Raw genomic sequence first — 21494 nt, forward strand, 5'->3', positions numbered from 1 at the left:
GGGTCTTTTTTTTTCCCCCTGCATAGGGAAAGTCTCTGTCTCTGTCTCTGTCTCAGGGCTTCTGGAGTCATCTCTCTGAATCTCTCTGACCGTCACTCTCAGGTCGACTCCACCGCCGACTTCCCGGTGGTTGCCTGGTCCTGGGACCCTCCAGCAGCTGCAAACCGCGAGCATGCGCACCCCTCACCTGGTGCCCTCGCTAGGGTCTCTCCCGGGGTCTCCACTTGGTCTTTGCCAGATATGCAGGGACCCAGGGAGAGATCCGAGCTGTAGCCTTGAATGATGCCAAAGGCAGCAGGGCCTGCCAGGAACAGGTGGGGGTGGGCTGGGGCGACGTCGCAGGGTCACTCGAAGGGACCAAAGGACAGACAGAGGATGGCCTTCCAGCCACTGGTGTCCTGTGACATCGCGTAAAAATAGCTCCATCGGTTGGGCTTGGCGGGACCGCGGGTGGTGGTGGGGGGGTGGGGGTCGGATTGGTCACCTGGACTCCTGGGAATGCGGTCCCGGGCGCCCTCTGCTGGGCAAGTGGAGAGAGACAGTAAAGGTTATCACTCCCTGCGAATTCCCGCACTCACTCTTTCTCTTCCTGTTTACAATTTCTTTGTAGGATGCTACGTCACTCTTCATCTAGATTTCTGGGTCCTGCTCTCTGGGTCTCTCTCCTCCCTCTCTCTGTATCTGTCGCTCTCTTTCATGGCCCTTGATCCTCCTTGGCCTCTGGATCCCTGTCCCCCCCCATCTCTCTGGTCTTTTCTCTCCCCTTCTCTCTGGTCTCTGTCTCCTTCCTTCTCTCTCCTTTTTTTTCTCTCATTCTCCAAGCCCACTGAACTCTGTGAACTGACCCCTGCCTCCTCCCTGCGGCCCTGCCTCTTACACCCACCTATCACTGAGCCTAGAGGTGAGTGCTCCTCCCCGCCACTTCCAGGTAATACTCCCTCCCTCAGCTCCTTTGAAGCCCAAACAGTCCATGGTCACCCTTAGCACCCTTCCCTAATGAACTCCCCTTTCCCTTCTGGCCTCTCCTGCTCTGCCAGGGAAGATTTCCGGTCCTGGCTCCCTATCCATCACTCTGAAACTCTGTCATAATGCTTAGTAATTTCAGTAGTCCCATCAATGACCCTGCTAATACCTGGCCTGTACTGGATTATCTTTTCCCCAAAGGATCGTATTTCTTGTTTTACAAGGTAATCCAGAACCTTGCCACACTGTATCTAGAGGAGTCCATGCCCTCGGCTTTGGGGATCTCCCTGACCAACAGACTGTCTGGGAAGGAAAGCCATGTGATTTCTGAGGTGGGGACATAAAAGGCAACTTTCCATCCCACTGTTTTCCTTGGGACAGCTCTGTGGGTCACATGGCCAGGGCTCTGGCTGATGTGAGCGAACCACCTTGGAAGCACTCTTGCCTCGGCTGGGCTACCCCAAATGACACTTTTGGAGCAGGGATAACCTCCCCCCCACCCCACCCCCCAGCCCTGGGCTCTGCCCACACTAGAGATTCCAGAGTTCTTTTGGGGAGAAAGTAAGATTGCCACAGAGGTGAAGTTCCCTTTTCATGACATCATATTGGGGACATGAGGAAGATAATATCTTCTCCTTTTTTTTTTTTAAGGATTTTACTTATTTATTTTTAGAAAGAGGGGAAGGGAGGGAGAAAGAGAGGGAGAGAAATATCGATTGGTTGTCCCTCACACGCCCCCTGCTGGGGACCTGGCCTGTAATCCAGCATGTGCCCTGCCCAGAAATTGAACTGGCAACTTTTTAAAATAAAATCCTTTTCGTGTGTGTGTGTGTGTGTGTGTGTGTGTGTGTGTGTGTGTGTGTGAGAAAGATTTTATTGCTCTGACTGGTGTGGCTCATGGATTGAGCACCAGCCTGCAAACCAAAAAGTCACTGGGAGGGAGAGAAACATCAGTGTGCGAGAGATGCATCCGTCATCAGTTGCCTCTTGCACACCCCGAACCGGGGGCCTGGCCCACAACCCGGGCATGTGTCCTGACCTGGAATCAAACCGGCAACCTTTCAGCCAGAGCCCGCAGATCTTTTGCTTTGCGGGACAATGCCCAGCCCACTGAGCCACACTAGACAGGGCTGATATGTCTTCTCAAAGGTGAATTCACTTTGGTCACTTGCTCAGAGTAGGTGTCTGCTAGATTTCTTCACTGTAAAGTTATTATTTTCCCCCTTGTAATTAATGAATATTTGGGGGAACCATCTTTTTTGTTTAGTCAAGCATATCAAAGTTTAATTTACATACAATAAAATTGACCCTTTATAGTGCACACTTCTGGGAGTCTTGGCAAATGAACACAGTCGTGTAAGTGCACTACAATCAAAACAGACACCGGGTGTGTCACTCTGCAAAGTTCCCTCCCCTTTGTAGCCGGGGCCGCCTCCTTGCAGCTGTTGGAGACTGCTGCTCACTCTTCTCTCCTTTGGTCCCACTTCCAGAATGTGAAATAAATGAATTCATAAGTATGAAGCCTTTGAATTTGGCTTCTTTCGCTCAGCGTAAGGCATTGAAGATTCATCGCTCCTGTGTGTATCAGCTCTGTTCTGAATTCTCAGTAGTATTTCAAGGCATGGGTGAATGCCCATTTCTTTATCCATTCACTGTACAAAGGGCTTAAACACCCCTTTTCATTTGTGGTGACCTTGAATGAAGCTGATGTAAATATCCTTGTACATGTTTTTGTGTGAACCCAAGTTTTCAGGTCTCTAAGTTACTAACGGGGCTTTCTGGGATGTTCGATAGGCGTATGCTTAACTTTTTGCCATCAGTGATTGTGTTATAAGACTTTCTATCTTAATATCTTCTCTATCTTATTAAATAAAAACAAACCTTCCTCAACCCTGCTCCCCCATCCTGCTCCTGTTCCCTCTCTCTGCTCCCTTTGTAGCAAAACTAGTTTCAGGACTTTCCCGACGTGACGCCTCCACTTCATCGTGGCCTGTGGTTGCCAAACCTCAGTCCTTACCTTTTCCAGTTCTTCAGCAGCATTGGACACAGTGAACGCTGCCTCCTTGGTCTGCTGCCTCCTTTTGTAAATAATTTTTATTTTTTAAAAAGCTTTATTGATTTGGGAAAGTCAGGGAGAGAAACATCAATTTCTTGTATGTGCCCTGATCAGGGACTGAACCCACAACCTTGGCATAACAGGACGATGCTGTAACCAACTGAGCTACCTAGGTGGGACTCTGCTGCCTCCTTCCCTTTCCTCTTCTTCCTCCTCCCTTTCCTCTTCCACTTTTACCCCTCCTCCTCCTCCTCCTCCTCTTTACCTTTTCCTCCTCCTTCTTTTAATAATCCTCACCCAAGGACATACTCCCCGATTTGAGGGGGAGAGAGAGAGAGAGAGAGAGAAACATCAATGTGAGGAAGAAGCATCGATCAGTTACTTCCCCTATGCCCCCGGACCAGGGATTGAACCTTCAGCCTTTTGGTGTACGGGATGATGCTCCAACCGAGACACTCGGCCAGGGCTGCCTCTCTTTTGAAGCACTTTCCTTCTTGGCTTCCTGGACACCCTATTCCCGCAGTTTTCCTTCCTACTCAATCTCTGTTGCTAACTTTTCTTGCTTTATCTGAGCTCTAAATGCTGGAGCGCCTTGGGACTCAGCCTTCAGACTTCTTCCCTTCTGTATCCCCTCTCACCTCCTAGGTGAGTTTGTCAGTCACATGGCTTCAAATACAATCCGCTCACCAGTGACTCCCAGGTCTAGGCTTCCAGCCCGAAACTCCTCTGAGGTTGCCATTTATCCCAACCTTCAACCCCACAGCTGCACGTGAGCTGCCAGCAGGCCTCTCTGAATGTCCAAGTCTACAACTCCTCAGTAACCCCAGCCTTCCCCCGTCTCCCCTTTCTACATCAATGGCACCATCAATGACCCAGCAGCTTGTTGTACAAATCTAAATAGGAGATTTATTCTTATTAAGGGAAGATTAGCTTCATTTTAAAGTTTCCTTTAAACTTGTTATTTTGAAATCACTTTGGGCCCTGGCTGGTGTGGCTCAGTGTATTGAGCACCGACCTGCAAATCAAAGGGTTGCTGGTTTGATTCCCACACAGGGCACAAGCCTGGGTTGCGGGCCAGGTCCCCAGTAGGGGGCACGCAAGTGGCAACCACACATTGATGGTCCTCTTTCTCCCTCCCCTCTCTCTAAAAGTAAATAAATAAAATCTTTTAAAAAAATCATTTCAGACTTACAGAAAAGTTGCAAACTTCACTCTTTTACATACACTCTAGTCACACTCCTATTGCAATCGAATAAGTGAGCTCAGCCTTCGCAATACGTCCTGAGTCCCACCGCTCCTTCCCGCCCCACTGCTGTCACACTGGTCCGAGCCACCATCTCTTCTCTGGAAATTGTAGACCCCTGACCATCTATCTCCCTGTTGCCCCTTCTCCCCTTCCCTGCATTTTTTCTGTCCAAAGCCATTGAAGTGATCTTTTAAACGTGTAAATTAGGTATTTCCCTCTCCCCCAAGTAACACTTGGTTCAGGCAAGGATCAGCAGTGGCTGCGAAGGACCAGCCAGGTCAGGAGAATGTCTTTGCTCTTAGAAGATGGCCCTGGCTGGTGTAGCTCAGCAGATTGAGTGCTGGCCTGCGAACCAAAGGGTTGGTGGTTCGATTCCCAGTCAGGGCACATGCCTGGGTTTTGGGCCAGGTCCCCAGTAGGGGGCGCGTGAGAGGCAACCACACATTGGTATTTTTCTCCCTTTCTCCTTTCCCCTCTCACTAAAAAGTAAATACAATCTTAAAAAAAAAAGAAGAAGAAGATACATGGTGAAGCATTTAGAGGTGAAGTGCTGCAGCAATTTCAAATTGTACAGAAAAATGTACATTATTAAGGCAGGGTTGGCTTTATTTTCTTTAAATTTTTTATTTTTCAATAACTTTAGAATTACAGAAAAACACTCCCCAAAACTAGTCAAAGTTCCAAGTACACACATAAATAAAGCAAATATGTCAAAGTGTTTTTAAAAGTATGTGCTCTTATGTTTCTTGAAACATAACAATATTTATTTGAATTTTATAATAATTACTGTAGGTATTATTAGTGTGTAAGTATTGTTTTTTAATAAAGATTTTATTTATTTATTAGAGAGAGGGGAAGGGACGGAGAAAAAGAGGGAGAGAAACATCAATGTGTGGTTGCTTCTCGTATGCCCCCCACCAGGGTCCTGGGAATCGAACTGGCGACACTTTGGCTCAGAGGCCCGTGCTCAATCAACTGAGCTACACCAGCTGGGTGCGTGTGTTATTAAATAGGCAAGTGAATCTACCCACAAAATTTAAAATACAATATTTAATTCCAGCCTTGACCAGGTAGCTCAACTGGTTAGCGTCATCCTCATACACCAGGGTTGCAGGTTGGATCCCTGGTCAGGGCACATACAAGAATCAATGAATGAATGCATCAATAAGTGGAACAAATCAGTGTTTCTCTCAATACATAAAAAACTTTTCAAAACACTCCTTGTTAAAAAAAAAATTAACTCCTTACAGGACTGCAGGGCCCTAAATAACATGGCTGCTGCCCTCTGATCTCATGGCCAAAGTGGGATTCCTGCCATCCCTCCTAAATCAGGGCCTTTGCACTTGCTGTTAACCCTGCCCAGCTCTTTGTTCAAATGTCACCTCTTCAAAAAAGATTTCCACTGACACCCTTTCTAAAAAAACCTCAGCCCTGGCTGGTGTGGCTCAGTGCATTGAGTGCGGGCCTGGGAACCAAAGAGTCTGGGTTCAATTCCCAGTCAGGGCACATGCCTGTGTGGCAGGCCAGGTCTCCAGTGGGGGGCACTCAAGAGGCAACCACGCATTGATGTTTCTCTCCATCTCTTTCTCCCTCCCCATAAAAATAAATAAATAAAATCTTTAACAAAATAAAACAGTCCCGGTTTCACTGCCTATCCCCTTACTGTGCTGTATTTTTCTTTATCATGCAGGCCACTATCAGAAATTATATTTATTCTCTTAAATGCCTTTAGTGCTCCACCATACGACATAAGCTCCAAGAAGGAAAAGTGCTTTAGTCACGTGCTACATTCCCAGAGTCCAAACAGTGCCTAGCATACAACAGGCACTCAGGGAACAGTTATGCATTTAATATGTAAGACATCGAAGTTACCACACTATTCACATAGGGACTCTTTGCCATAAGGCGGAGGGGTACATCAAACTACTTGATACACGCATGCGCAAAAGATCCGGGAAGTGTGTTAGGGAAATGGGGCGGGGCATCGAGAAGTGTCTCGCGAACAGAAGCGGTTAGAGTCCAAATCGCGAGGTGAACGGGGCAATGCAAGCCATGGAACGCGCGTGCGCACTGCGGAATCTAGGCTGCCGCGGCAAAGGATTTTAAGGTGCCCGAAGGCGGGGCAGTGGCCTCGCGCTTGCGCACTATTCACGTCGGCGCCGGGTCCCACTGTGTTGGTAGTTCGCGGCTTGCGTCGCGCGTGCGCAGTGCGGGGGCGGAGGGATTTGAGACCGGTTCCACCTCTTACTCCTGTCGCGAGCCGTGGCCGCGCGGGCTCCTCAGCAGCGGCCTGGTGCGCGCGCTTGGCGGGCGACGAAGGCACACGGACGTGGACGCCGCTGGAGTCGAAGCCAGAGCAATAGTCCCTACTGCTGAAAGGCCGCCGCAGCCGCCGCGAGTCCCCGGACCGTCTCTTGGTCGAGGAGGGCGCCGCGCGGCGGGTGAGTGTGACTGAGTGGCCTTACCGGGTGCGGGGCTGCTACCGATAAGCCCCGGCGGTGGGCTCTGGTTTCTTTCCCGCGGCCGGGCCCCCTCCCGTGCCACTGCCGGAGCCACAGCACCTTTCTGCACTCCTACCCAGAGTCCTTTGGGTACTTAGGCCCTCTCCCTACAGCCCTCCCGCTGTCCCTTACCCACAGGCCCTTGCGGTGTGTTGCCTTTTTTCTTTCCCGTCTCCGCGGCGTCCTAGACCCTTACCCATAATTCCTTTCGCCTTTGAGGGGCCTAGATCTATTACCCACAAAACTCTGGCTTGAGGGTTTTCCTAATGATGACCCTCTCCGGCTGATCGGAGGCTTTCTGCGACCTTTGCCTTGTTCTCCCGCGCATGGGACCACCGGCCGCCACTGCTCTAGACCGCCCTCGCCAGCTTCCTTGATTCCCCCCATAAGCCTCCAGAGAACCCCTCAGCCTCACAGCTACTTTGCTTAGGATTCTGAGACTTAACTACTCAGAAACCCTTTTTCAGTCTTCTCTTATTTTACAGGCCTTGTGTCCCCCCCCCCCGCCCCGCCCACAGCTTTTTCCCAAGAACTTGCTTTCTCATTCAGATTCACTGCTTTTCTCTTGTGACATACAGAAACTGTTAATACGGAGGCCTCGCCCCTATTACCTCTTTTCTTGGGAGTGAAGGGATTGTTGGGGCTTGATCTCTAGCGGCTTAACCTAACATAACGCTGGGTCGCTTTTGCTCTCAGACTTGGCAAGATGACTCAGTTCCTGCCGCCCAACCTTCTGGCCCTTTTTGCTCCCCGTGACCCCATCCCATATCTGCCACCCCTGGAGAAATTGCCCCATGAAAAACACCACAATCAACCTTACTGTGGCATTGCGCCCTACATCCGAGAATTTGAGGTGAGTTCACTGGTTTGGGTTCTGGGGGTTGGGAGCAGTGGTCCTGGATTTGGGAGTCCAGTTTCTGGCTGTTTTCTAGCTTTGTGACTTAGGCAGGTGATTTATTCTTTCTGATCCTCAGTTTGTCTTTCATAATGGGGTTGAAAATATGTCCCTTGTGGGGTTTTTGTGAAAATCCAGTAACTAGCAGTTGAGTGTTCAGGCTCTGCAGTCAGGTGGTTCTCGGCACACCCACTTCGTTTATCAGCTTTGTGACCTCGGACAAATGGTGTATACTCTTAATGCTTTTTTTTGTTTGTTTGTGTTTTCATTTTTAGCAAGGGGATAACATTATTTTCCTCAGACTGTTGATGGGTTATTAACTATAAAAAGTATGCTATGGGGATTGGTCATCAGCAAATATCGACGTTGGTTATTGTATTTACCATTTTTAACATTGAGAGGGTGATGTTCATGAAGGGTTAGCACCATGTGATAGGGTGATTGAGACCACGGGCTTCAGAATTTCCGCTCTGCACCTTTAGGGTAAACACGAATATACAGCTTAGGTCCCCGAGCCTCACTTTTTTTTCATTTGTAAAATTGAGCTAACAACACCTACCTTTTAAGGAGCATCAGAGCTCGCCTGAGAGGTGCTGGCACACAGCCGGAAGTTGGAAGAGGAAAGTTCAGGCTTGGAGGAGGAAAGGGTGGCAGGAGATGGAGAAAGCCGCAGAGCTTAAGTTAGTAGGGAGCTACCAGAAGATGGGCTCGTAGTAGGATTTGCCACCCTTGGTGAACCGGCACTTGGGGAATGTTATTAGCCCATTAAACTAATGTAGTGGCTGCGGGCCCGTGTCACCCTTTGGTGATGTGGCCGGGTGCCAGTTACTGTTTAATGAGTGGCTGGTGAGAGCTGCCCTGGCCCCCAGGGCTGGTCCAGTTGTCTGCTCCGAGCACTGCAGTGTCAGTCCTTTTGCTTCAGGCTTGGTCCAAATTTCGATCTATGATAAAGGAAAGATCTGTTGTAGGTTGATGCTTTTGATAAGCACAAAAGAATTATTGTTTTTTAAATCCTCACTGGAGGATATGTCTATTGATCTTTTTTGAGAGAGAGGAAAAGGGAGAGAGAGAAAAAGAGAGAGAAACATCAATTGGTTGCTTCCTGTACGCACCATGACTGGGGTTGAACCCGCAACCTTTTGGGTATACGGCATGACGCTCCAACCAGCTGAGCCACCCAGCCAGGGCCAAAAGAATTATTTTAATTTTTCTAGCATTTTTAAAGAAAGGCTACAAGATAGAAGATACAAATTTCTATTATTAAGTTTTATAGGTATGAAAAGTCCCGTTGGATTGCTCTACTGCATACGACTTCCTCCTGATTTCTGTATTCCTCTCGTCACAAAGCAGTGACAGTTTGCTGACAGCACGGGTCCGTGGGCCAGGCTCTCATCTGTGCCCCTCCCTCATGTCCACTGGTCTGGGAACTGCCCTTGTTTGCTTGCTTGTGTGTGTGTGTGGAGGGGAGCGGGGGGGACTGCATGGCTGAGATGCTTATTCTTTTCTGGGTGGGTGTCCCTTGCCATTTCCCCCAGTCCCTCCCACCCTGTCACCTCTCTTCTTGTTCCCAGGACCCTCGAGATGCCCCTCCCCCAACACGAGCAGAAACTCGGGAGGAACGCATGGAGAGGAAGGTATGTGATTTTTGCGTCCTGGCCCTGTGTCTTTTTTGCCTCTTTCTCTGGGATGTTCCTTGATATCAGGGCACTTCTACCTGTATTTAATCGTCCACCTTTTCTCCTGACAGAGGCGGGAAAAGATTGAGCGGCGACAGCAGGAAGTGGAGACAGAGCTCAAAATGTGTAAGTCTCTGCTCTGTTCCTTCAAACCCTCGTGTGTTTCTCTCCCCCATGTCAACCCCCAGGACCCTATTTTGGGAAAGTGGGGTTGTCGGTTCACTTTGTAGCCCCCACTGTTTGTCAAGCACTACGTTTGATCTGAACACACCAAAGCAGGAGAGAGTGGAGTAAGGGCTGGCAGGGAGGGGCCCTGGTACCTGGGGCTCCATGCTGTAGGGGAGTGTCCTTGGAGGGACTGCGGCAGCCCAGCTGGGTCTCACGGGCAAAGGCAGTGAGGTCCTGGCTAGAGAGATAGTCCCGGCTCCACCTGAGTTCCCTCCTTGGGCTAGGGATGTTCCATCCCTTCCGGCTACTAGAACTGGGAGCGTGGGGACTGGTAGGTAATAGGTAGTAGTCATTAACCAGTAGTCATCTGAGCTTTCACAGTCTCAGATGGCCCTTGGTTAGAGCACATTTGCCCCCCACCCCCCAGCACTGAGCACTCTTGAGTCCTGATGCAGGTTGGTCACCTTGTCTCCAGAGGGATTCACTGATAGATATCCATTTCTACACTGTCGCTTCACAAGTGCTTCAAGAAGGCAGGGATTGGATAGGATTTGCCCACCACCGTGCCCCAGCTCGTATGGGGCGTGGCGCACAGAAGTGTCGGCAGCAGCTAACTTGGGAGACTTTAAGGTCTGCTCCTGAGCATAGGCCTGGCTGTCTGACCCGTGTGAGTTTTAATCCTGCCTCTGCCATTTACAGCCCTGTGACCTTGGATAAGTCACTTCTCGCCTTGGAAGTTGTTTTCCACACTGTAAACATGGGATCCTGGCATGTCGAAGGGCACTATGAGAGTGCAATTAGCCAAATTCAGGACGTGGGAAACTGCACAGGACAAACTTGAAGTCCAGTTTCTTTTCTGTTTTCTTTTTAAAGATTTTTATTTTGAGAGAGAAAGGGAGGGAGAGAGAAAGAGAGGGAGAGAAACGTTGATCGGTTACTTCTCGCCCATCCCCAACTGAGCACCTGGCCTGCAACCCAGGCATGTGCCCTGACTGGGAATCGAACTAGCGACCTTTCATTTCACATTCCGGCACTCTATCCACTGAACACCACCAGCCAGGGCTGCAGTTTCTTTAACAAATAAATGACAAGGAAGGGGCATGGGCACAGAGTGGCCATATGGATTAAAGTGTCAAAAGGCACATCAACCAAATGGTAAGTGTAGAGCTTATTTGAATCCTGATTTAAATGAGCTAACTTAAACTCATGTTTATGAGCTAACATAAATTCTGATTTAAATGAACTAATTTAAAACTCATGTATATAAGCGAACATAAACATGAGTTTTGAAACAATTGAGGACATCTAGACAGTGGGTCTTAGGTTAAGGACTTAACGTCAACTTTTGAAGGTGTAGTAACGATACTGTGGCCATGATTTTTTTTTTAAGTCTTTATTAGAAACTAAAGTGATATATCTGGGGTTTGGTGTAAAATATTCTGGTGAGGCCCTGGCTGGTATGGCTCAGTGGATTGAGTGCTGGCCTGGGAACCAAAAGGTCGCCTGTTGGATTCCTCGTTAGGGCACATGCCTGGGCTGCCTGCCAGGTCTCCAGTAGGGGGCATGCGAGAGGCAACCACACATTGATGTTTGTCTCCCTGTCTTTCTTCCTCCATTCTCCTCTTTCTAAAAGTAAATAAGTAAAAACCATTTTAAAACACCCTGGAAACACCCTGGTGGGGTGGGGTGGGGTGGCTGTGTGGAGATAATTGAAGCCGGTTTATAAAGGTTCACTGTGCTGTTCTCTCCCTCAAGTGTTCACATTCCTCCTGGAAAGGAAAGAGGAGAATGGGCCAAGTGCAGTAGGGTTTCTCTCCCTATGAGAATGTGTCCCCAACTCCAGAGGCTTGCTGTGCTTCCTCACAGTTCCAGCTGCTGTATGCAGGGACCCTGCTGAGCACCTGACCTGCATCACGTTACTGCTTTCTCACAGTTTCCAGGGGTCATTACTCCCGGTTTTAAAATTAAGAAAATGGAGGCTTGTCAGGGCCGAGTCTGCCTTCCAAGAGTCGGAGTTCTGAGCTACTTTCTCTGCCACCTGAAAGTCCGATGAGGCTTCACCTCCACAGTCCAGTCCTTTGAGCCCCTGCTCTGGGCTGCTGCCTAATAATCCTTATCACCCAGGGTTTCCCATGGGGAGGGTTGCCAGCAGAATGGAGTGCAGTGGGTGGGTGGGCGGGCGTGTGCCCGTGTGCGTGCTGAATGGGGAAACTGTGGGCCAGCATCTTTGCCACCTTCTTTCAGCTGAGGCGTTCTTTCTTCAGTAGCGGGCGTGCTGTTGGCTCGCTGTGCTAGCTTTTACTTTTAGTCCTTCTGGGCCCCTTGGGTAAGCTAGAATTACAGACTCATGCAGTGTGCCTGGGGTGGTTCCCTCTTCCAGCTGCCAGTCAGGAAGCTCGGCTGTCTGCTGTTTGGCCTTCATCTACTCTCCCGGGCAGCAATCCGTGGTCCTGTGGAAGTGTTTCTGTCATACCTGCTAGACCAGCTACTGCCTGGTGTTGGCAAGGTGTATTTCCTGTTGCTGCGCTAACACCCTCACTTGGGTCAAATGTCATCTTAGGGCTTTCCTGACTGTCTCGTTAAATCTCTTCATCTCTCTGTCATTATCTGTTAGAATTAGATGTTTCCTACTTTCCTTGTTTACCACCAGCCTCCTTCCATTAGTGTTAGGAGCTACAAGAGCACAGGGGGCCTTTGTCGTGTTCACTGTTGGACTACTGGGACAGCTCGAGGCATGTGCAAGTGCTTAACAAACACCTGGCGGACAAGAGGGTGAAATCGATGCAGTGCAGACTGAGAGCCCTGGGCACAGGAAATTACAACCCGGACGGGTGGGCTTTGGTGAGGAACTTCAGGGGGCAGACACAGAGATAGAGTTGTACCATCGGTTTCCAGGTAGTTAGTCCATTCAATTGGGGCTCAGTCTTGTGCCTTTTAAGAAATCCCCTAAAATCATTTGGAATTTAGTTTGTGTTTGCAGCCAAATCTTCTCACAGGAAACAGATACTTTACTATTTCTCTGGCTTCTCACAAAATCCCCGAACTACCATCCTGAGAACCTAGTGCCCCAGGATTCAGCACAGCCTGCTGGAGCACTTGGGTTGTAAAGTCAGCCTGCTCCTCATGCACGCCCCCTCTTCCATGCCTCAGTGTTCTTTTTGTTTCCATTTGCAAAGTGATAATGCATAATTCTCAGCCTCCAGCACAGTATCCCATATTGTGTGTTCAACATTAATATCATTCCTCTTTATGTTCTCCTAGAATATGGCAAGTCCCCTGTATTGTAGAAGAACGGCCTTCTCTGTGCAGTGGGCAGGGTCCTCTGGGGCCAGTGTGTGTGCTGGGGCCGCCATTCTGGGTGAAAAGGATTTCTTCCCAGGCTTGACCCGTCCAAATTGCCTATGCACTTGTTTTTGTAATAGATTCTGGGTCTTGTCTGTGGAGATAGTTATTCCCCAGTGGCCTTGCAGTAGTGATGCTGAGGGTACACATCTGATCAGCCTTGTGTGAGCTCCAGTAGCTGCAGCCTGGGGTTCTTGCCTGTGGTCACAGGGTTTTGGGAAGAAAGCAAGGCTTGGACTCTGCTAAGCTTCCCCTCCTTGATCTCAGGTTTCCCTGTGGGCTGCAGTTTGGGGCTGTGCCAGTGGGTGGCAGTGTGGCCCTTTCATCGAGGGAGGAAGCTCAGCCCCTCCCTGATCTGGCTGCCTCTTCAGAGAGGTCCAGTCAAGTTTAGTTGCTCGCAGCTGGGACGGATGGGGACTTCAGGTGTGTAGGTCTGAAGTGGCAGGCCAGCACCCATCCTGTCAGCCTGAAGTCAGCCTTGTCCCCTACTCATATCAGCCTAAATCAACCACTTGGGTAAAGACTGCTGTGCTTCAGGGAAACCAGGGCTCAGGGATATGCCAAGATCACCAACAGTTTTCTTCCTTGTAATGGGCCTCTGCCTATCTGTCTGTGTCTGTCTTGCGACGTGAGACTTGCGACATGAGACTGTCAATACCTTGTATTTACAAATTCTTTTCTTCCTGCACAGGGGACCCTCACAATGATCCCAATGCTCAGGGTGACGCCTTCAAGACTCTTTTTGTGGCTAGAGTGGTGAGTCCGAGTCCTGGGCCCCAGGAATGTTCTGAGGGGTCAGTTTTGAGACAGCTCACTCCTCCTACTCAACCCCGTATCTCTGTCTTTGTAGAACTATGATACAACGGAATCCAAGCTCCGGAGAGAGTTCGAAGTGTATGGACCCATCAAAAGAGTGAGTGGACTGGGGAGGGGTATTTGAAGTGGGGGAAGTGGAGGGAGGGAGAAGGGTAGCTCCGCGCCCCAAGGACCAGTGCCTCAGTCCACACGGCTGACTTTGGGGAGCATGAGAAAATGTTAGTAGTGACGACTGCTTGCTGCTTTAGAGCAGGGCGGGCACACTACAGACTGACCGTTTGTAAATAACGTCTCACTGGCATCCAGCCAGACCCGCGTGTTTGCCTCTGTCGGTGGCTGTCGTTGCGGTAAGGCAGAGTTCTCCGAGCTGGAAATGTCTGCTCTCTGGCCCTTTATAGGAAACATGTGCTGACTCCTGTTTCAGAGCCAGGCTTTATATTTAACCGGTACTCATTCATCTGTGTACAAGTCACGTAAATACTCTGGGCAGTAGAGAGGACTTGAGGATGTTAATGCATATACACTGCTAAGCCCAGCGCCAGGAGAGCATCAGTCACTCCGGGCTCTTGCAGGGTAGACACAGGGTCTGAGGCATCTCTCTCAGGCGTCACCCAACCCAGGGCCTGGCACGTAGGCTGTGTGATTGACGGGGTGAGGTTTCCCTGTGCCAGAGCTGACCCCGCCCCGCCGCCCACCCTCCAGATACACATGGTGTACAGTAAGCGGTCAGGGAAGCCCAGAGGCTATGCCTTCATCGAGTATGAACACGAGCGAGACATGCACTGTGAGTACCTCCCGCCGGGCCTGGCCCTCTGACCCTCTCTCTGCTGTCCCAGCCCCTCCCTTTGTCTGTCCCCGCCTCCCACCCTGCCAAACCTGACATTAGCAATGTCTCTTCTCCTCCCTGTGTTTCTGATATATCTTTTTTTTTTTATATACGTGTTTTTTAAAAAACAAAAACCAAAATCCCCCACAACGTGTGTGTGTGTGTGTGAACCCGGGGAGGTAAGTGTCACACGTTGGACCTCAGGGGCAAGGAGGGAACAGGGTGGGGGCTGGGGTCAGCTGGAGGTGGGGGGAGGGGTCGGAGTTTGGGGAAGCTTCTCTCCATTTCCCCCACCGGAGTTGGGGGCAGCCAGGTTGGGATGAGGACTGGCCTTTGAACCAGTCTCCTCTTCCCTCCAGCAGAGCTGGAGCTGGGCCCACCCGACCCTTCACCTCCCCACTCCTGGCCCCCCACCCTGCTTCTCAGCTGGCAGTGGGCTGGTAGGCGTGTTCAGCGCCTGTCCCCACGACTCCAAAGCCCCCTTTAAAGCTGCGGCGGCGTCCACATGGGCAGGGATGGGTGGGAGGGGGCGGGCATGGCTGCGGCGTGTCCAGGGGCCGCCGTATTAATTGACTGTTCTTATTGTCACTGCAGCCACCACGCAGCTGGCTTGCAGCTGATGCTTACGCTCCCCTTACAACACCTCAGTGTATGGTTGGTATAAGGGTTTGTATCATGGGTAAGATCACTCAGCACCGCACACCAGCCCAGCTTAGCCAGGCAGCTCAGGAGCAGTGAGGTGTCCCTTCTCCCATCCCCAGACACCCCTTCAGTCTCCCCGCACCCAGAACCTCTTCCTTGTTTGGGTGCCCTGTGTCCCTCCTGACCCATATGTTCTCCGCTAATCTTGCTGATCCCCGGAGGGGAAGGATGAACCCTGATGGGAAAGGCAGCTGGTCCCTCCAGTCAGGCTCCATCCAACCGCCAACTGACCTGGCTTCATGACATTAGTGGCGAGGTGGTGGGAATGCTGAAGAGGGGGTGCACAAGGGCCAGGGCTCCCTGTGGAACCCTTCAGCCCTTTGCTCCCTGCCCCCATGCCTTCTGCGGGGCTATCACTGTGGTGGCCCTGGAAACTCTTTTTGGTTGCTAGAATTGGGGTACTCTGCCCCATTTCTGTCTTCCTTATGGCTAAGGCCTCTCAAGGGGCTGTGGTGCCCAGCCGCTCTCCAGAGTGCATGGAACTAGGGATCGGGGAGTGGGAGGGATCAAGCGACAGGCTGCGAACAGCTGAAGGTGTTGCAGATTTTACTTCAGACCCTTCCACTCTCTAGAGACTAGGAGAGGGAGAGAGAGAGAGAGAGAGAGAAGCCTAGAAGTACACATGTTACACGTTTTCCTTGCTGTTACTTTGGGGTTGGGCCTCTTCTGGGGTTTGGGATAATGAAACAGAGCAGGGCTCCTTTGCTTGACTTCCCGGTCTGTAAAATTCCTTCCCTGACTACCCTCCTCTGGGCTCAGGGGCCAAGCGGCCCCTCCTGAGGTCACGGGCAGCACTCCATCTCCTGGCCCCCCGAGGCTGTCCCTTGTGTGCCAGCCTTTGGGCTGAAGCAGGTGGTGGGAGGGAGTGTGGAGTTCCAGGTGGAAAAGTCATTCCTTGTGCCGAGGGGGGCGGGGCGTGTGCCTCGTCCTGAATGGACTTTACAGGGAAACGATAAGGGTGGACAGGTTTGCTAAGGCCTCCCCAGCCTTCTCTGTAAAGCAAGATGGGCCCAGGGCTTTTCAGCTCTCAGACTTGGTGTTAATCCTTGTCTCCCCCTCTTCGAGGCCTCCCTGAGGTTTCTTTGGGATATACCACTTCCCTCTGCCTGTCTCCAGGTGGTGCAGGAGATGTGGTTCTCCCTTTCTATGGTTCCCTAGAACGCCCCCCCTCCAATTTCCCTGCCCTGTAGCTTTAGCTCACCCCATGGTGGTGGGTGGGGGGTTGGTGCGCGTGCTCAGGTAAGCTTGGGGGCTCCAGGTAAGCGGTCCCGTGTCCCCCCCCCGGGAAGCCCGCCTCCTCGCCAGGCCCCCAGGAGTTGCCGAGCCCCCCCCATCCCGCTCGGTTTGGACACCCGCAAGGCCGGCATCGGTAAATGGCACCTTTTTCTCTTCCTCTGGTTGTTATTTGGGGGGGAGTGGGCTGGGGCGGGGCAGGGTATTGTGGTTGGTTGAGGACAACCCCCTAGGCCAGGGCTGAGGGTGGGAAACCGACTTTTTTGGCCTTCCCTACAGCCCCTGTGTAAGACAGGCCAGGGGACTGGGCCAGCCCTTTGCTGTGCCCTGTCTGAGAGCAGGATCACGCCTGCCTGCATCTCCCCCTCTACTCCCCATCCTTCCCGAGAGGCTCAGGCTGGGGTTGGCCACCCAGCGTGTGTTGAGCTGAGGGTGTGGAGGGAGAGATGGGGTGGAGCCCAGGGTTGGGTGGCAGAGTCAGTCGTCTCAGGTAAGGCAGGAATGTTCAGTAGCACCGCACGTCTCCCACGCCTCCCTCCACTTTCCCTCTCCCCCGCCTGTTGTATGGGGCCTCTGCAGGCTCCCTGGGAGCACCATAACCTGCCCTTCTGCTCCCTGCCATCTCCTAAAGATTTCTCCCATCCCTTCTGGTTCATTTTCTGTTCTGATGTCTGTTCCCTCCTTACTCACCCCCATACACACAAAAAAAATAAAACAAAAACAGAAAAAATTGGTGTGAACGGGGGTGCGGAGCTGCCCAGCTGGGCCTCCTCCCTCGTGTGATGCGCTGGGGTGCATGCCTGGGGTTGTGGAGGGGCCCTCCACCGCAGCAGGGTCCCGCCTTAAGTTAACCTCAGTTTCTTTGCAGCGACTTCGGCCGCCTTGGCGGGAGGGGGCTGCTCTGTCATTCGGGAGTAGGAAGGGCCTAGGAGCCCAGGGGATGGCAGTTGGGCATGGTCTTGCCCCCCAGTGGTGATTGGGGGGCAAAAGGGGGCAGGTGCCGAGACGGAGCAGGCCCCTCCCTGGTTTGGGAGAGGGTTGGTCTGGCTGTCAGTTGCCTGGCTGTCTGGTGTGCGTGCGAGTGCGAGTGCCTTGATGGGACAGGTGGGGATGTGGCTACTGCAGAGCTGGGCCCTGTCCTGACTAGAGGACTCTCTGGGGATTCCTCCCCTCCCCCCCCCCCACATCTGTTGCAGCCGCTTACAAGCACGCAGACGGCAAGAAGATTGATGGCAGGAGGGTCCTTGTGGATGTGGAGAGGGGCCGAACTGTGAAGGGCTGGAGGCCCCGGCGGCTAGGTGAGTGCATCCAGCCCATGCCGGGCCTTGGGCGTTCTGTGCATGGTGGCTTCGTTCTCCCCTCATTCGTCTGCACCCACTTCCACTTTCTGTCTTCTCTCCTTCTCGCTGCCCTGCAGCTGCTCACATTTTCCTCCCTCGGCTCATCCTCTTTCACCACCGTTTCCTGGCTGGTGTCTGTCCTCTCGTTCTGGGTTACCAAGCAGGGACGGGAGCGCTGGCCTGGAGGGGCCAGTCTGGGACCAGGTGCCAGGTTGCTGTCCACCAGCTGGTGGCTTTCCCCTCTCCCTTTCTCAATTTTCCTTCCCGGAAAGGGGGAGTAATCTCAGAGTTCACTGAGCTCAGCATCAGGTGCCCAGGTTGACAAGTGACATGTGGTGAGCCTTGTCAGTGTCACTTCTTATCCACATGCTCTCTGCTCTTGCTTGTTGATTCGTTCATTCATTGATGCAGCGAACAGCTATTTGATCATCAGCTGTGTATAAGGGTTCCAAAGTCAAGAGCAAGACATACAGAGCCTCTGCCCTCAGAGCCTCCTACCTTCAGTCCCCTCACTGTTTGTAATTGTCACTCACTGTATTAGTCAAGGTCAGTTTGCAAATATCAGAAGTACATTTGAGCACAGAGGGACCTTGTCGGTGTAGGAGTGTCTTTTGGAGCCCAGACACACGATGCCAGTGGCCCCTGGGAGGATCTGGTAGCCAGACCTTAAAGCTGTCAAGAGCTGCCTCTGGCACTTGTGCAGTTTGCTTCTGCCTTGTCCGCTGTCCATGCAGACTGGTCTTTTCTGTGTCTCCCCACACGGGCCCAGTGTAGTATTCACCACCTGGCTGCTTGGCATCCAGCCCTGAATGGGTCTCCAGGCTTTGGGGCGGGTGGGTCTGATTGGCTCAGCATTGGGCCTGGACCTCAAGCTGAGGTCCTGCCATCCAAACACGCCTGTTGAAGACTGACTCTTGTGAGGGTGAGTGACAGCTCTCAGAGAAGGTGGCCTTCTCTGGGCAGATGCCCCAAGTGGGTCCTGTGCCCTCTGCTCTTACTCTTGCCCTCCAGCCTGCTGCTGTCACTCGTGACTTGCCTGTGCTGGGTAGATCCTGCGCTCATGCGCTGAGTCTCTGGACTCGATAGGCAGTTCTTCCTTGCTCTCTGGCTTTTCCGGGTGTTATAGGCTCTTCAGAGCCTGCCGTTCTCTCTCGTGGGGAATCCTGGGATCCCAGAGTCTTCTAGTTTGTTTGGCATCAGACTTTCTGATGGTGATACCCGTTGTATCCTGACTCACTGTACCTGTAAACACGCACACCATCCAAACGAATTTTATGAAACAGTGATTGTTTTTTCTGTAGGTGGTGCATGCTAGTGATATATACTATATTCTGCTGGTTTTATTGGCTTTTTAAATAAATATACTGGTTGCAGCTTGTCAAATTGATGATTGATCCACTGCTGGGTCGGGACCTGAAAATGAAAACAAAACCCCACTAGCCTATCGTACCCCCATACCCGTGACAGACCAGGTGCCTGTCAGTTGCCTGTCTCTATTTGAATACCTCTGATAGCCAAGCAGCCGCTTCCTGTTCTCACTCTCGCTGCTGAGTCATGCCTCATGTCGAGCTCCAGCCTGCTTCACTGAAATTTCCTTCTAGGCAGCGAGGTACAGAAGAGTGCATGGAGTCAGCTGGGAGTCACATCCCTCCCAGTGCTGCCCTTCCTTGCCATGTCACTGTGGGCAAGCGGCTTTATCTGAATTTGTTTCTCCGTGAAGAATAGGACTGCCCGCTGCCCCTCGGGGTTGTTCCGTCAGTCAGTTGACTCCTGCACATGCACCTTAATGTCCTGGATGCTGTGCCTGTGCTGGTTACAGGAAGCAAAGCCAGACAGTCCTGGCTCTCCTGGTGCATTACAGGCTGCCAGGAGAGGAAGGTGTTAGTGAACTCACACACACACATACAGAGTTTGAAACCGCAGTTGCAGTTCTGAGAAGGAACTGAACGTGGTCTGAGTGCATAGTGGAAAACGGCTTCATCTGCTGGGTCAGGCTGGCTTCCTAAGGAAGTGGTGTTTGGGCTAACATGGGATGGTTGAGTAGGAGTGAACAAGACAAGGAAGAGGAGACTCCAGGGAAAGAGGTGTGTGAACCCCAAAACTGGGGCAGGAAGGGCATGGAGAGTATGAGGAAATTGACAAAATGCCTTGAACATGATCTTCCTTGGAATATAGGGAGGGGCCCGCTCCTACAGGCACTGGCAGCCATTTGAGAGGGAGTTTGGACTGTTGGCAGTGGGGAGGTTTTAAGGCAGATCACGTTTTCAGCTGGATAGATCGCTGTGGCTTCAGGTGTGGATGAGAATGAGATGGGAGGGAGGCTTTGCCAGGAGGCTGTGTGCAGTACTCACTGGTTAGGGGGCGTGAGCTTGGGGGCCTAACTACAGGCGTTTCCCAGCTAGAGCTTTGCAGAAATCATCTGATCTCTGAAGCATGTTGTCACCTTAACAGTGTGCTGGCAGAATGTCCTCACAGTACTTGGCCCCATAGACACCATCAGGGATGGCATCATTCCCTTTGCTTTTCGATGCTTCTCGTTTTCCATCCCTCATCCCTGCGCAGGCTGACCCTTTGTTCCTCTGCCCCACCTCCAGGAGGTGGCCTCGGTGGTACCAGAAGAGGTGGGGCTGACGTGAATATCCGGCATTCTGGCCGGGACGATACCTCCCGCTATGATGAGAGGTAAGATTGGGCAGTGGTTTCCTGGGAAGGGGGCGGTCATGTGGGGGAGCCCAGCCACACACGTCTGCCCACCTCATCCAGGCCGGGCCCCTCCCCGCTTCCGCACAGGGACCGGGACCGGGACCGGGAGCGGGAGCGCAGGGAGAGAAGCCGCGAGCGAGACAAGGAGCGAGAACGGCGACGCTCCCGCTCTCGGGACCGGCGGCGGCGCTCACGGAGTCGCGACAAGGATGAGCGGCGGCGATCCAGGGAGCGTAGCAAGGACAAGGACCGGGAACGGAAGCGGCGAAGCAGCCGAAGCCGTGAGCGGGCACGACGGGAGCGGGAGCGCAAGGAGGAGCTGCGTGGTGGCGGAGGTGGTGGCGATATGGCAGAGCCCTCTGAGGCTGGTGATGCACCTCCTGATGATGGGCCTCCTGGGGAGCTGGGTCCAGACGGCCCTGATGGTCCAGAGGAAAAGGGCCGGGATCGCGACCGCGAACGACGTCGTAGCCACCGGAGTGAGCGGGATCGGCGCCGGGACCGAGACAGAGACCGGGATCGCGAGCACAAGCGGGGGGAGCGGGGTGGTGAACGAGGCAGGGATGAGGCTCGAGGTGGGGGTGGGGGTGGCCAGGACAACGGGCTAGAGGGTCTCGGCAGTGACAGCCGAGACATGTACATGGAGTCTGAGGGAGGCGACGGCTATCTTGCTCCAGAGAACGGGTATTTGATGGAGGCTGCACCAGAGTGAAGAGGCCTCACCTGTTTGGACGTGTTCCTACCCACCCCGTTGCTGTCATCCTCTACCCCCACCTCTTTGGTTACCACCTAAGTTTTGCCAGCCAAGGGTAGGAGTCTTCTTATTTGTTCTGGTTCCTTGGATTTAAAAATAAAATTAATTTCCTGTTAATGGGCATTTTGATTTCTTCACTGCTCTTGAAGTCTTTCCTAGAAGGCCGTCTTCTGACTTGATCACCTGGCTTCGGTCTGTGTTCCAGGGCATGCCTGCTGGAGCTCTATGGCCTCAGGCTAGGGATGCCCAGGTACACCAGAGCTGTTTAAAGTG

General features: G+C 52.2%; 1 protein-coding gene across 2 annotated transcripts; it reads left to right on the forward strand.

Moving 5' to 3' along the window:
* Positions 1-6468: 6468 nt before the first annotated feature.
* On the forward strand, positions 6469-21338 carry SNRNP70 (small nuclear ribonucleoprotein U1 subunit 70). 2 transcript variants are annotated; one of them, XM_053915250.1, is made up of 10 exons: positions 6469-6706; positions 7463-7619; positions 9233-9295; positions 9409-9463; positions 13539-13603; positions 13698-13760; positions 14366-14447; positions 17621-17722; positions 20359-20446; positions 20555-21338. In XM_053915250.1, exons 2-10 carry the CDS (start codon positions 7473-7475, stop codon positions 21177-21179), a joined length of 1290 nt encoding a protein of 429 aa, XP_053771225.1. In that variant the 5' UTR covers positions 6469-6706; positions 7463-7472; the 3' UTR covers positions 21180-21338. The 2 variants fall into 2 exon arrangements, with proteins under 2 accessions (XP_053771225.1, XP_053771223.1); XM_053915248.1 differs by having other exon boundaries at positions 6470-6706; positions 20528-21338.
* Positions 21339-21494: the final 156 nt, after the last annotated feature.

The sequence above is a fragment of the Desmodus rotundus genome, chromosome 12 (genome assembly GCF_022682495.2).
Source record: "Desmodus rotundus isolate HL8 chromosome 12, HLdesRot8A.1, whole genome shotgun sequence".
Lineage (NCBI taxonomy): Eukaryota > Metazoa > Chordata > Mammalia > Chiroptera > Phyllostomidae > Desmodus > Desmodus rotundus.